This window comes from Impatiens glandulifera, chromosome 5 (genome assembly GCF_907164915.1).
Source record: "Impatiens glandulifera chromosome 5, dImpGla2.1, whole genome shotgun sequence".
Classification (NCBI taxonomy): domain Eukaryota; kingdom Viridiplantae; phylum Streptophyta; class Magnoliopsida; order Ericales; family Balsaminaceae; genus Impatiens; species Impatiens glandulifera.
The window spans coordinates 14154630-14169938 of NC_061866.1; the positions used below are offsets into that span (position 1 = coordinate 14154630).

At 33.8% G+C, this 15309-nt stretch overlaps 2 protein-coding genes across 2 annotated transcripts; one reads left to right on the forward strand and one right to left on the reverse strand.

Annotated features, from left to right (window-relative positions):
- Positions 1-7156: 7156 nt before the first annotated feature.
- On the forward strand, positions 7157-8556 carry LOC124939042 (benzyl alcohol O-benzoyltransferase-like). Its single transcript, XM_047479558.1, has 2 exons — positions 7157-8117; positions 8189-8556. The coding sequence occupies exons 1-2, from the start codon at positions 7157-7159 to the stop codon at positions 8554-8556; spliced, it is 1329 nt and encodes a 442-aa protein (XP_047335514.1).
- A 3769-nt stretch (positions 8557-12325) lies between these two features.
- On the reverse strand, positions 12326-14672 carry LOC124940104 (ribonuclease 3-like protein 2). Its single transcript, XM_047480588.1, has 4 exons — positions 14319-14672; positions 14084-14236; positions 13613-13989; positions 12326-12672 (listed from the first exon to the last, which is right to left on the reverse strand). Exons 1-4 carry the CDS (start codon positions 14628-14630, stop codon positions 12498-12500), a joined length of 1017 nt encoding a protein of 338 aa, XP_047336544.1. The 5' UTR covers positions 14631-14672; the 3' UTR covers positions 12326-12497.
- Between the last annotated feature and the right edge of the window lie 637 nt (positions 14673-15309).

Genomic DNA, 15309 nt, shown 5'->3' on the forward strand with positions numbered 1-15309 from the left:
TTACTTATTTAAATTAATTAATTTTTAATAGATATTTTTTTAGTATTTTTATTTAATATTATTGATTTAATTAATTATAAATAATAATAATATATTTTTTAAATAATCTCATATCATTCTAAATAAATTCTCAATTTTGCTAGTTTACAAATATTAACCATTTTAAATAAATTATTATTATACCTTCATTCAATTAAATATCATTTCATTAAATATCTCTAGTACCTCTACGTGTATCTTTCACTAGTCATAAAACCATAATAATTTTATTTTTCTCTCTAATAGTCTAACATCTGCTTATCATGATTTAAACTTTCTATTGTGCAAAGAATTGGGTATTAAAAGTTAATATTCAAATATTCATATTTTATATGTTTAATTTCAATGTGTATAAATTGCCGAATTGAGAGTTGTGCTTAATTTAAATATGTATGTGAAAGTAAATGTATATTTTGGTCGAATCAAGTCGTGAATTGACATGCCCATAAATTTAAAATGGTTAAATTTAAATTAGTTCTACATGTTTACTTAATAAGCTAATAATACTTTGTATTTTAAATTTAACATTAATGAATTTGTGACATTTCTAACAGTATAATTTCAATATTTTAACAAATTTAAATATTTTAAATTCGTTTATATAATTTTAAATTATATATATATATTCTTATCATATCTTTTTTTCTCATAATTATATATATATAATAACGTTTAATTTTGGATTATAAGGATTTACGGATCGCGATTTGATTGGATATTTTTTGTTAGACAAAATAAATGGGGTTATTCATTTAAATATAAAATCAACCATAAATTAATAGGTATGGGTATAAGTTAGACCAAAAGTCTTTTTTTTCTCTCTCTTAATCTATATATATATATATATAATGATGCTTAATTTTTAAAGTGTTCGGATTGTCGAGTCGAGAGCTGTGGTTAATTTGGATATATGTGAGAGTAATGGATACTTGGGTCGGATTGTGGGTTGACCTGCCCATCAACTTAAAACGGTTAAAAATAAAATTAAAAATACTATAGGTATGATTCGAACTTGCAACCTAACAAAACAATTACAACCTTTTAACCAACTGGACTAATAACATTTTATATTTTAAATTCAACCCAAAATTTGATAAACGTGTGACATTTTAACAATATAAGTTCAACTTTTTAACTAACTAATCTATATATATATATAATGATGCTTAATTTTTAAAGTGTCCGGATTGCCGGGTCGAGAGCTGTGGTTAATTTGGATATATGTGAGAGTAAATGGATACTTGGGTCGAATTGTGGGTTGACCCGCCCATAAACTTAAAACTGTTAGAAATAAAATTAAAAATGCTATAGGTATGGTTCAAATTTGCAACATAACAAAACAAGTACAACATGTTAACCAACTAGGCTAATAACACTTTGTATTTTAAATTCAACCCAAAATTTGATAAACGCGTGACATTTTAACAATATAAGTTCAACTTTTTAACTAACTAATCTATATATATATATATATATATATATATATATATATATATATAATGATGCTTAATTTTTAAAGTGTCCAGATTGCCGGGTCGAGAGCTGTGCTTAATTTGGATATATGTGAGAGAGTAAATGGATACTTGGGTCGGATTGTGGGTTTACCCACCCATAAAAATTTTACCGTAATATTTTTTTCACGATTGTTTATATTATTACTCGTGCAAATTGTCACGGGCTCAGTCTTTTCACTGACGATCCGTGCGGCACTAGTTACGATCTTCTCAAGAACGAGTAACTAGTCAGCCTTACTCGACGCAACACTCGGCGTTTAATAGAATTGACACAAGAATTCTAGAGAGAGTAACTCTTACAAAGAATAGTAGTATATTACTCGAATACTTGGTGATTTACAATGTAATACCTCACAGGTATTTATAGGACTAATTCTAGCTGTTACATTGATTGTGCACTAATTTAGGGATTCCTTATAATTATCAATCAAGGACATTCCTAATTAAGGACATTCCTTTTATATATTAATTAGTGATCCACTAATCAAGGAATTCCTTTTAACTCTCCATTATGTGCGCTAATCAAGGACCTTCCTTCCAATCTAGAATCTTCCTTGGGTTGGGCTTAAAAGGGCTCAAGCTTCCTCCTCTTCTTGGGCCAGGAGGATTGGGCCGTGACATTCTCCTTAAGCCTCCTCTTCCTGGGCCAAGAAGATTGGGCTGTGACATTCTCCCCCACTCAATCTGGCGACGACCTCGTCGCTTCCTCCTTGTAAGCCCTGATGATATCTCCACATGAGATAAAAGTTTTGAGCGACGTGCTGGCTTTCTAACCCGTTTCTTCTCTAAGAAAGGGCCTTCGTATTGCCTCACAAGCCCCTTATGAATTTTGGAAAATTGTCTCTCTTGATGGAGGAGAAGTTTTACTATCACTCGGTTTCCTCCGAACTCCAAGTGTCTTCTCTTCTTTTCCTCCCATTTCTTCATTCTTTTGGCGGTCTTGGCTATTTCGCACTTCCCTTTCGTGAATGGAAACTCCTCTGGTTGCCTCTTCAATTCCTCCAATTTGGAAGGTTTAATGCGATAAAGAACCGTCGCCGATGGTTTAGTACACTTGACTAACTCTTCTCTGATATCCACCTCTCTCTTATGGTGGAGTTTCTCTGATACTCCAGCGGGCATTACATCGTGACCTTTCTCTAGTACAATTGTAACTTCTGGATGTATCTTCTCTTTAGACGCAATTTTCTCATCTTCTTTCCCAGCGACAAAAGATGATGAGTAGGTGTCCTCCGCACCTTTTGAGAGTTGCATGGCAGATAGGTGCCTAGTTTCTCTCTTGCCCTCTCTTGTTAAAGGTATTGTGCGAGTATTACCCTGCTCTAGAATGTACATCATATTGGCAGAAGGGAGTAGGATGGCATTTACCCTGTCAAGGAATTCTATGCCGAGAACCATTTTGTAGTCATCCATGTCGATAATGGAGAAATCCAGAAGGTCGGTCCACTCCCCCAAGTTGATCTTCACATTACGAGCAACTCCATAAGTCGCACTTGGTGCCGAGTTGACTGCTTTAAGCCACCCTTTCTCTTTAGTGTACTTAATCCCCAGTCTTCCCGCCTCCTTTACCTCTAGAAAATTGTTGTTGGCTCCCGTATCCAACAAAGCTTTAACCATGTGGTTTCTTACTCTAGTTTCCACAAATAGTCGTCCTTTCTTCGCGGACTTTGACTTATCAAATTTTGCTGTAACGGCACTGATTAGGTTTAACGACCCCAAGCGAGCTTCATCGTGAAGGCGTTCTTGCTCCTCCATCAATTCTGATAGTTTATTCTTCACAGGGCACTCTCTTGCTTTGTGCGGCCCTTCGCAAAAGAAACACTTTATCCGGGGTTTCTCTCCATGTTTCTCGTCACGATCTCCTTTACCATTGGATTTGGTAAACTTAACCGGGTCTTCATTGTTATAGATATGGTCTCCACCATTTTCCCCATTGTCATTCCTCTCATAGGTCGACTTTGGTTTCTCTTGCCTTCTCATCTCGACAAGAGATTCAGCCACGGCAATTGCGGAGCTTAGATCTTGGACACTACGTCGTTCCAATTCCAACTTCGCCCACATTTGTAGACCATCAGTGAAGGCAAACAAGGCTTCGTCGTCTGAGTAGTTAGGGATCTCAAGGAGAGTAGCGATAAACTCCTTGACATACTCCTTGATACTCCCTCTTTGTGAGAGTCGCCGCAACTTGGCCCTTGCTTCTCGAATAGCGTTTTCAGGATAGAACTGTCTCTTGAGTTCCTCCTTGAATTCACCCCAGGTATTGATAGAACACGTACCTTTTTCAATGTCGCTACTCTTCGCCTCCACCACAGCATTGCGGTGTCTTCCAGGTATGTCGTGGCAGTATCAATCTTCCTCGCCTCTTCTACTAGGCCGAGTGCTTTGAAGTACTGGTCCAGACTCCATAAGAAGTTGTCGATCTCCTTCGCATTCCTCTCGCCTAAATACGCTTTAGGCCTTGGAATGTCTATCCTTATCGGATTGGGGACTCCTACAGGCGCGCGTCCGCACTCTTGCGCAACCGCCTTCTTGAGTAACGCTACATCCTCTTCGGTAGTTTGTAACTTAGAAATCATTACCTCGAGTTTCTCAGTCAAGGTCCTGATTTCACCAAGGAGGGTCTGCTCCACGATCTGAGCTTGCTCTTGACACTTGGACAAGCCTTCATTCAGGGCACCTTGCATTCCTCCTCGGAGCTCGTCTCTCTCCTTCTCAAGCTTGGCAATGCGTTCCTCTAGGTCCCCGTCATTATCTTGTCCGTACGCCACGGTGAGTTCTACCTTCTCCAACCTGGCGATAATGTCAACGATAGCATCTCTTGATCTTTCTCTTTCTTTGGTAGCTTTGGTTCCTCCCACCTGAACTTTGCGAGAGTTCCTACCATCTTCTCCGGTCCCGTGGGGAAGATTCTCTACTTCGTCCACGACCTTTGAAGTTTCTTCCGATCTCCTCGTCATTTCAGCTCTGATACCAATTGTCACGGGCTCAGTCTTTTCACTGACGATCCGTGCGGCACTAGTTACGATCTTCTCAAGAACGAGTAACTAGTCAGCCTTACTCGACGCAACACTCGGCGTTTAATAGAATTGACACAAGAATTCTAGAGAGAGTAACTCTTACAAAGAATAGTAGTATATTACTCGAATACTTGGTGATTTACAATGTAATACCTCACAGGTATTTATAGGACTAATTCTAGCTGTTACATTGATTGTGCACTAATTTAGGGATTCCTTATAATTATCAATCAAGGACATTCCTAATTAAGGACATTCCTTTTATATATTAATTAGTGATCCACTAATCAAGGAATTCCTTTTAACTCTCCATTATGTGCGCTAATCAAGGACCTTCCTTCCAATCTAGAATCTTCCTTGGGTTGGGCTTAAAAGGGCTCAAGCTTCCTCCTCTTCTTGGGCCAGGAGGATTGGGCCGTGACATTCTCCTTAAGCCTCCTCTTCCTGGGCCAAGAAGATTGGGCTGTGACAAAATGCACGGGATACATGCTAGTTAATAATAATAACTTATTTAAAAATTAATTTATAATATATTTATATACAAATAAATTTATTTGTTTGATTATTTGTTTATCTTTATATTCAAATAATATGAGGTGATACTGATAGGGATTGAATATTGAAAATAATATTTTTTAATATAAGTTAAGTAATTTATTTAACTTTTATTGTTAGTCATATTAATTATACATTCATATATAAAATTATAAAAATAAATCAATAATCTTAGGTGGTGTAATAATTAAGTGTTCAAAATTCATAATTGAGATTACGAGTTTGAATCTCATTAGGTTCAATTGGGGAACAAATGATCGATATACTAGTTGACCGAAGTGAGAAGGTATGTAACCTGATGAGATAGTTGTGTACAAAATGCTCAAAATGATAGTTTGATTAATGTTGATTGACTAGAGGGAGAATGTCTATAAAGTAGTTGGGAAATTTATGGTTATAGTAGTTGGTTGAAGTGGGGATGGTAAAAGGAAAAGTTTATAATGATATGAGATGGTTGTGGTGCAAAATATTCGAAATGATAGTTGGGGATATGTTGGGAAATAAGTGATTTGTATTAGTGTAAGATGCCCAAAATAATAATTCGGTTGGGGAACATGGGATATATTGGTTGGTTGAACTGTGAATGATAAGAGGAAAGGTTTGTAATGATAAAATAGTTTTGGTGGAAAATGTTTTAAATAATAGTTCGATTGGGAAGTAATGAATAAGTTGATTGGACGAAATGAGAAGGTCTATAATATTATATATAGTTCGATTACAAGTAACAATGATTATGTTGATTACTCGAAGTGAGAGATAGTAAGAGATCCATAAGGAGGAGATTTTGGGTGTAATGAGTAGGTATGTAATATATATATATATTATATATATATATATATTAGCTCGGTTGCGTGTAACAATCGAGATATATTGGTTATTTGAAGTGAGGGATATTAAGAGGTCGATAAGTAGGAGATTTTTTGATAAAATGAGAATGTCTGTAATATGATATATAGTTCGTCTGCAAGTAACAATAGATATGTTGGTTACTCGAAGTGAGAGATAGTAAGAAATCGATAAGCGGAAGATTTTTGAAGTGAAATGAGAAAGACTGTAATATGATATATATATATATATATATATTTCAATTGCGGGTAACAATGAATATGTTGGTTAATTGCTCGAAGTGTGAGATACTAAAAGATTAGATTTTTGGGTGGATGAGACCTATATATGTTAATTGTGGTATTTTGTAGTTTAAACTAATAATAATGTTCATATACTTATACTTTGATTAATTTTATTAATATAAATATAAAACTATTATATGTTTTTAATAAAAGATGTGGAAAATAAAATTGCCTTACAGGCACCCCAAAATGTTATTATCTTTTACATTTTAGGTTACTATTTTTTTTTGTGCCTAGTAATTATTTTTTTTTCTTTTACTTTGTTTTTTTTGTTGGGTTGGTTACACTATCAAACTTGAGGATTGTGGTGTCTAAAGTGAAAAATTTTATTCATTCATAATTTAATAGTATATTTTATGTTATATTAAATAAATATAAGAAGTTTGTATTAATTTTAAAAAAAAAAATAGAGTTTAATTGGTTAAGTGATAGGTTAACATATATTGATCAAATTTTGTTAGTGTTTTATTTTATTTTTTAAATTTTTTTTATTTTGAATGGCACGTGGAATTGGCCCAAGGTAAGCCGGCCCTGGTTGGTGTACGATGTACCCACATGCATGTGTCACAAATAATATAAAATGATATACTTTACTTCTAAAAATGTTAAAAGATAGATAAACCATATAGATAGCCGTTAAACATAGCATATCATTTAGAGAAGAAGAACCTTAAACATAGGATATAATTTAGACAGTTAAATCTGTTATGTATTTACATTTTTGAACATATCAAGAGTCAAGCAATGTATCGAGCCTTATTTGTATTAAGTGGAGTATTTGAGTCGGGATGTGTTGACTTTTTTTCCTTATTAAAATGGTAATCTGTTTTAAAGCAAGATTATGCCAATTCTTGTTTCTCAAGTTGATATACTCTCCATTTTTTGATACAAACCCTCAAAAATGGCCACCGATAATTTAATGTTCACGGTGAGAAGACAAGAAGCAAAGCTAGTGGCTCCATCTAAAAGCACTCCTTGTGTCCAATTGTGTCTTTCCGACTTCGATAACCATAAAGGTCTTCGATTTCAAATAGAAAACATATTCTTCTATGCCCGGCTTGAGGATGGAACCATGAGCCATAGAGATCCAGCTATGGTCATGAGGGAAGCCCTTGCTAAGGCCCTTGTTTATTACTATCCATTAGCCGGTCGGTTAAGGGAAGGCTTGGGACACAAGCCTTTCGTTGATTGCACCGGTGAAGGAATCTTATTCATTGAGGCGGATGCCAACATCACCCTCCAACAATTAGGCAACATTGTTCAACCTCCTTTTCCTAACTCTAAGGAGCTTCTTTATAATGTCCCTGGCTCTGACAATATCATTGGTTGTCCCTTGTTGTTAATTCAATTAACACGCCTCAAGTGTGGGGGATTTGTCTTCGCAATCCGCCTTAACCATCTCCTATGCGATGCCTCAGGATTGGGGCAGTTCTTGATCGCTGTCGGGGAGCTAGCACGAGGCCAAGAACTCTCCATAATGCCCGTATGGAAGAGGGAGCTTCTAAACGCTAGAGATCCACCTCGAGTAACGTCGCACCATGAATCCCCACTTGTTTCCATGGATAAGGACAATATGGGTGTTATACGCTCTTTCTTTTTTCTACGCACGGAAGTGGAAGCTTTGAGGAAACTTGTCCCTAGAGAACTGCATGCATGCACTACGTTCGACTTGATTACGGCCTGCCTATGGAGATGTCGCACCATCGCTCTCGGGATTCACCCGGATGTTGAAGTGCGGGTGGTTATTTTAATGAACGCCCGCAAAAAGTTTCAACCTCAATTTCCTTCCGGTTACTATGGCAATGCAGCCGTAACCCCGTCCGCGTTGTCAATTGCGGGGAAGCTATGTAGGAACCCTCTAGGTAAGGACACATCTATGTAGTGGCAAGCCTATTACATACTAAACATTCATATGAATCCGTCTATGATATAGGTTATGCCGTAAATTTGGTTATGAAGGCAAAAAAGGAGGTTACTGATGAATACTTGAGATCGATTGTCCAGAAAGGGCGGCCTTACATCACTACTAAGAACAACTATTTTGTTTCAGACTTGAGGCATTCCGGGTTCTCCGAAATCGACATTGGTTGGGGGAAACCTCGCTATGGCGGAGGACTCAAGTGCCGTGAGTGGGACAGTATGTTCATACCCACTAAGAATGAAAGAGGGGAGGATGGAATAGTGGTGCCAATAATGCTCTCAGAGCTTGCCATGAAGGTATTTGAGGAGGAGCTCTTAAGCTTACTAAAACATGCTTCTCATCAACATCATTATTGTTTCAACTCAAAGAGTTCCATATGAATATTGGGTTAATAAGTTTGTTGTTGTATGTTTTATTGATTGAATTCATTTGTGTTATAATACTTTTGTTCAAAACTAAATGTATCCATGAAAATATATTATTTGTTCATAATTTTGAAATGGAATTAAGCAATTACAATTGAATATTAAAAACAATACATTATACATAAAATAAATCTAATTATCTCGCTTTATAATGAGTGACTTTATTTTATGTCGGTATAATCAATAATAAGACATTGATATGAGTTCACGTGTGCGTGATGTTGTACGTACACATTGGTTTGAATATCTCGTCAAATTTATTTATTTATCCGTCTAACATTTGAAAAAGATTATTACATTTCTTTGTGACAGAATTTGGTATACTATAGCTCTAAAGATTATTACATTTCTCGTCCTCTTTTGAGTATCGCACCTCCCAATACAAAGGACAAAGGTTTGCACATGTGTGAGAATGCATCTTCCTTCTTCCACTCTTCATAACTCGCATCAATCTTCATCATGGATATCTCTTATACTAGATCGTTTGCATACTTTTTTTTTATTTTTACGTGAGGCAAATGGATTGACATCTAACCAAGATTCGTGTCAAAACAGAGTATCTCGTCCATCTTTAAATATATATTCAATCAATTTTCAAGCACTCTCGTATTAATGATCTTTTTCAACGATCATGACATTTCGTCAAGATATGAGCATCACGTTGGCTTTGAAGCAGCTGCATCATGATGCTGACATTTTGTAGATGTGGTTCGGTTATTCTCGGTTTGTCCATACGTTGGATTTCCCCTCCATTAATCTCGAATGAACCCATACAACATTTTGTTTAGGGGTAATAGTCTAGAAATTCTTTATGTTAAGACTTTTGTTTCATTCTATACAGTTTTTTAGGCCAATTTCATAATCTTCTTTTGGCTTATTAACGTCTATCCATTTGAATTTTTGTCACCACGGCTAAACTTTCTCATATGAAATAACTCATAATTTGGTCCCAACTCTTTTTATAATCATCTTAGTAAGATAAAGTGTTGACACCAATACCCAATGATTCTCGTGACGACGCTTATGACTAACTCAATTTTGTCGCTCATTCGAGTAGTGAGTATTTTATTTTTTAATAAGTGATCTGCAATGGAAGATCTATGATTGTCTCAATGAAAAAGGCACACCAAGACAGCGGACTCGTAAACTTCCCTCTGCAATGTCTGTGTCGTAAATTCTAGCTTTAATATCTCTTTTAATTCACCATAATATGCGTTCCTCATTTATATAGACCTCTAAGACTATAAATCGTGGTTAACAAGTCTGATTTTATGTAAACTCTTAAATAGGTAAACTCTTACGATTTTAAATTTACGATAATAAGATTTTACGAGTTTACGAGTTTATAAATAATTTCGATTTTACGATTCTATACGATTTTATTTAAAAAAAAAACAAATTTATATTAATTAAATTAAAAATTAAAGTTATTATTTATTTAAATTAATTAATTAATATAATTAATTTTGTAAACATAATTTTTATAGTGTTATTTACCTATTATTATTTTTTAATTAATTTTATGTTAAAATATATAATTTCTTAAAATTAGCTAATTACAAAATACTTATTTATATGTATAAATAATAAAAATATATAACTAATATTTTTTTAAATTAAACGTTTACGATTTCACGTAAACTCTAGATTTTACGAGTTTACAACTAGTAACGATTCTACGCAAACTCTCAATTTTGACAGTTTTGATCTTGACGGAGTCCACGATAAAAATTTCATCTACAAAAAACATACATATATTTGTAACGTTCATATATTTGCAATTAGGATGATAGAAGTAAGTGTGACTTTCCAATTTTATTTTATAAATGCAATAAAAAGTTATATGACAAGGACAAAAATATATGTAGAGATTGAGGGTTTTGTCTAACATAACTTTCACTTTTGAAAAATCCCTTATGAATCTCATTCACATTAACCATATAATGGAGTGTTCTTACAAATTGCATTTTACCCATTCAATAAAAATAATGAAAAACTCAAAAATAATAAAGAATTTAGAGATGGTATCTCGTTTAATATAGTCAAAAGTTTTTCAATATCAATCTTAAAAACTACCTTAGTTGAAAATATTTTTTTTACCGTATCATTAAAAGCCCATAAATAAGAAGGATGTTATGTGAAATCCTTAAAATATTTGAAGGAGACTTTGAGGGATAATTGATATTTTATTTATTTTGTACTTAGTTTTGTATTACAAAAATAACTGGAAAATATTGATAATCAGTATAAAGTATTGTACCGTATCGCTCATATTTGATTAAAATAAAATTAAGAAAATATTATATAATCAATAAGACGATGGTTACGTCATATTGATTTTAATATGAAATAGATCTCGGATAAATGTTGTTTGTTCAATACTAATAATTATTGTTTTAATACGTTCTCAAATATTCTAAAAAAATATTTTATATAAAAGTTATAATATTAAATAGGGTTAAAACTCCATTGCGAAAGTCCGAGATTTTCTCAGGTATAAAACTCTTGAGTATCAGGTTGAGAACGTGACGTTCCATTGTATGAACATGTTTCATTTTTTGAAAAAATCCTTAACTCCATTGCATATGTGTGCACCCACAACCCAACCAACAATTTTTCTTACAAAATGTAAGTTAAATTCATAGTCCCGGACTTTTATTCGCCTTCATGACAAACCGTCTTTTTTATCTCCTCCACAGTGTTCTAAATGGCGGTCGAGGCGACCGTCTAGGCGGCGCCTAGGTGGTAGGCGGTCCAACACCGCTCCGCCTATACATGAGGTGGTCAGATTATTTAATTAATTATTATTTTTAATTAATTAATTACTAATATTAATATATGTATATATATTTAATAAAAAAAACTCTTTATCACCCACTATTTATTTAAATTTTGAAATGACTCTTTACATTCCAATTCATTTATCTTCTTCTTTTCTTTTTTTATCTCATTCACCTCACCTCCTTAATCATCTACATCTTTTAGATCATCTATCTCTTCTCCAGCTCGTCTACATACTTATTTTTGTTAAATGTTACTATATTAGAGAATATTAATTTGACTTTTTAGTAAAATGATAATTATAGAACAACTTTATTATATTTATATTCAACCGCTTAGGCACCGCCTAGGCACCCGAGACAGTAGGCAGTCACTTACCGCTCCACCACCGCCTACCGCCGTTTAGAAACTGCTCCTCCAATAATAGCGACTTAATAAGGGCACGCCTTTAGTCTGTGGTGACTCTTTTCCGAGTTATTCGGTGAAGAGTAAAGAAATTTCAATCGGGGTTTTCCTTGTACCGATGATGATCCTTTGGAAGTATTCAATGACTTCTATGTGGATCTCTCTTTGGCCTTCGATGCATCGACTTCTGCTTCACAAAGTTTTCCTCCTTAGAGCTTAATTCGCGGAGAGTGGTAAGGCATCTTACTCATCTATTTGTTGGGATTCAATTTCATCTCTACTCAGTAAGCGACTTTGGATAAGTTTTTTCCTAGCTATTTCCACTCTTCTCTATATGTTATTGTATTTTTTTCTTATAGAATCTTTGTAGTTGGGACTTGAGTGAAATATTTTCGATTACATGAAACATTTTGGTACCTTAGATACTGTTGTGACACACCTGTGCAAAATGTCATTAAAATTCTTATTCCCCGGGTTAAGTGATTGTATTTGACTTATAGGGATTTGGACTAGTTCTTTTCTTTTTTTATAAGCTGTCTGAGTTAAAAGGTTTATTGCATCCCAAGTTTGATACATTCGTTGAAATCCAAAGTTAACAAAATTACAATCTCAATCAGACTAATACAAACATTCCACATATGGTAATAACCGCAATGCTAAATCGACACACTTATGTCTCACAATACTACATATGTCAGATAAAAGAAGCATCATATATATTTATTTTCATGTAAACTCTGAATCATCAAAGAAGCTGCAGAGTTTTCGGCATCTTTTATTCTAGTCTTCTCTTCCCCGATCCTGGAAACCAACTTATCTCGGATATTAATCCGAACATTACACCTATACCTTTTCCCCTTTGAAGGCCTTATCTCCTCGTCAACACTGCGTGTGCATGAAACAGAATATAAAATGAAATTTTCACAACTAAAACTTATCTTTACACATATTTGTGTCCTTCTCAAGTTCAATCAAGGTATTCTTAATATGAATGAAATCTAAGACTTCAGCTAATTCAAGATTCTTATCTTACTACTTCACTTACCCTTAATGTGTTAAAATAAAAGATTAACAAAACTAAGTATAAGTTGTTCTATCTTTGAACAAAGCTCGCTTATTAATCAAGGTATTCTTAATATGAATCAAATCGAAGACTTCAGCTAATTCAAGATTCTTACTACTTCAATTACCCTTAATGTGTTAAGCTAAAAGATTAACAAAACTAAGTATAAGTTGGCCTATCTTTGAACAAAGCTCGTTTATGAATCAAGGTATTCTTAATATGAATCAAATCTAAGACTTCAGCTAATTCAAGATTCTTACTACTTCAATTACCCTTAATGTGTTAAAATAAAAAATTAACAAAACTAAGTATAGGTTGATCCTTTTCTATGAACAAATCTCGTTTATGAATCAAGGTATTCTTAATATGAACCAAATCTAAAACTTCAGCTAATTCAAGATTCTTACTACTTCAATTACCCTTAATGTGTTAACATACAAGATTAACAAAACTAAGTATAAGTTGTTCTATCTTTGAACAAAGATCGTTTATGAATCAAGGTACTCTTAATATGAATCAAATCTAAGACATCAGCTAATTCAAGATTCTGACTACTTCAATTACCCTTAAATGTGTTCAAATAAAAGATTAACAAAACTAAGTATAAGCTGTTCTATCTTTCAACAGAGCTCGTTTATGAATCAAGGTATTCTTAATATGAATCAAATCTAAGACTTCAGCTAGTTCAAGACTCTTACTACTTCAATTACCCTTAATGTGTTAAAATAAAAGATTAACAAAACTGAGTATAAGTTGTTCTACCAGTAAACGGGCTTGTGCCACCTTTTCTTTGAACAAAGCTCGATTAGTATTTGCTTTGCACCTGCAATCTCATTTGTACCATCAATTGTTCTGTAAGAATTTAATTCGTTGTCACTGCATCTTGAATAGCCTCCTAAATTCTCAAGAGCTATCTCTGCAGCATGAAGTTTTGCAGTGTCCCTTTGCAAGGAAGAACTAGAGGCAACAAAAATGTCATTAATATAAACACTAACAATGATCTTTCCATCTTCGTTAGAGTTCCTAAATTCCAATTGCTTTCTATCTTTTTGACAGAGTTCTAACAGTTGCATCACAGGTTGAGGTTGATTCTGGATTATATCATATGTGAAAAGTGGCTCCATTATGTCTCTGAATACCTAAAACATGTCATATTTATGAACATAAAGATGAGAATTCACACTGTTTTTATGTAACCTAATTTCAATGACAATAATTTACAAGAACAATTACCATCCAAAGGGCCTGCAAATCAAACCCTAAATCAACATAAACAGCAGCAGCCACAGATTCAACAATATCAGCCAAAACCTTAGGAGCCTTCACCAATCCACCGTACACAACAAAATCATCTTCTTCATCTACAGCAAGTACAAAATCCCTAACCTGAAACTTGCAAGAACAATTAAACATCAATTGTTGTTATTATACAATCAATGGGTACATGATTTGAATCTAAAGCATATACCTTTTGATTGAGAGATGCATCATTATGTCGAACATATCGATAAAGATTGTGTCGAACGGAAACACGGGCAAGCTTCTCTGTACTAATGTTTGCAGATCTGATGAAAGAAAGCTTGCCCTGATCAAGTTCAGGATAGTTTATGAAAAAGAAATTGGTGATGGCGAGACCAAGGGCGGCGTCGCCGAGGAACTCTAGACGCTGATAGGAATCAGAAACTGTGTAAGAAGAGTGAGTGAGAGCATCTTCTAGTAACTTCTTATTCTTGAATACGTAATTCAGAATCTTCTCAACTGACCTAATTGAATCGTCCATGGAAGAATTCAAAAACAGGGGATGAGATTTGAGAAGAACGATAAAGAAGAAAAAGAAGAGATTTCAAAAGGAAGGTATATATATATAAAGAGAATTGTAATTTATGTACCGTTACTATTTTATTTTAATTTAACTAGAAGCTTCTAAGTATTTTTCTTTTTTTGGGATTTTGTAAAAAAAAAAATAATAATAATAAAAAAAAAAAAAAGTTAATAGTGTTTTCTTTTTCTCTCTTCATTGTTTCCGTTTTCTCCCTCGCAACTTTCCCAACTCATATCAATTACATGACCACACTATAACAAAATTGTTCTTTCGATCGTCTTCGATATTGTCTCCAGGCAGGGACGAATCCAGGATTTTGAACTGGGGTGGACTTGAAAAAAATTTATGATGAACTTAAAATAATAACCGAAAATTTAAAAAAAAAAACAAGTATATAAAAATAAAATTTTACCATTTTTTTAATAATTAGATAAAAAAATAACAAATTATATTAATTTTTTTTAAAAGATTAAGGGTAATGTCATATTTCTAGCGTAAAAAAAAAATTCTTTATTTTTTTCGGGGTGAGCTTGAGCCCACCCAAACCCCTACATAGATTCGTCTCTGTCTCCAAACGAGTTTGCAATAGAGAAAACAGAAATTACTATAGAGAACACTTTTTTTTATAGAAAAAAAA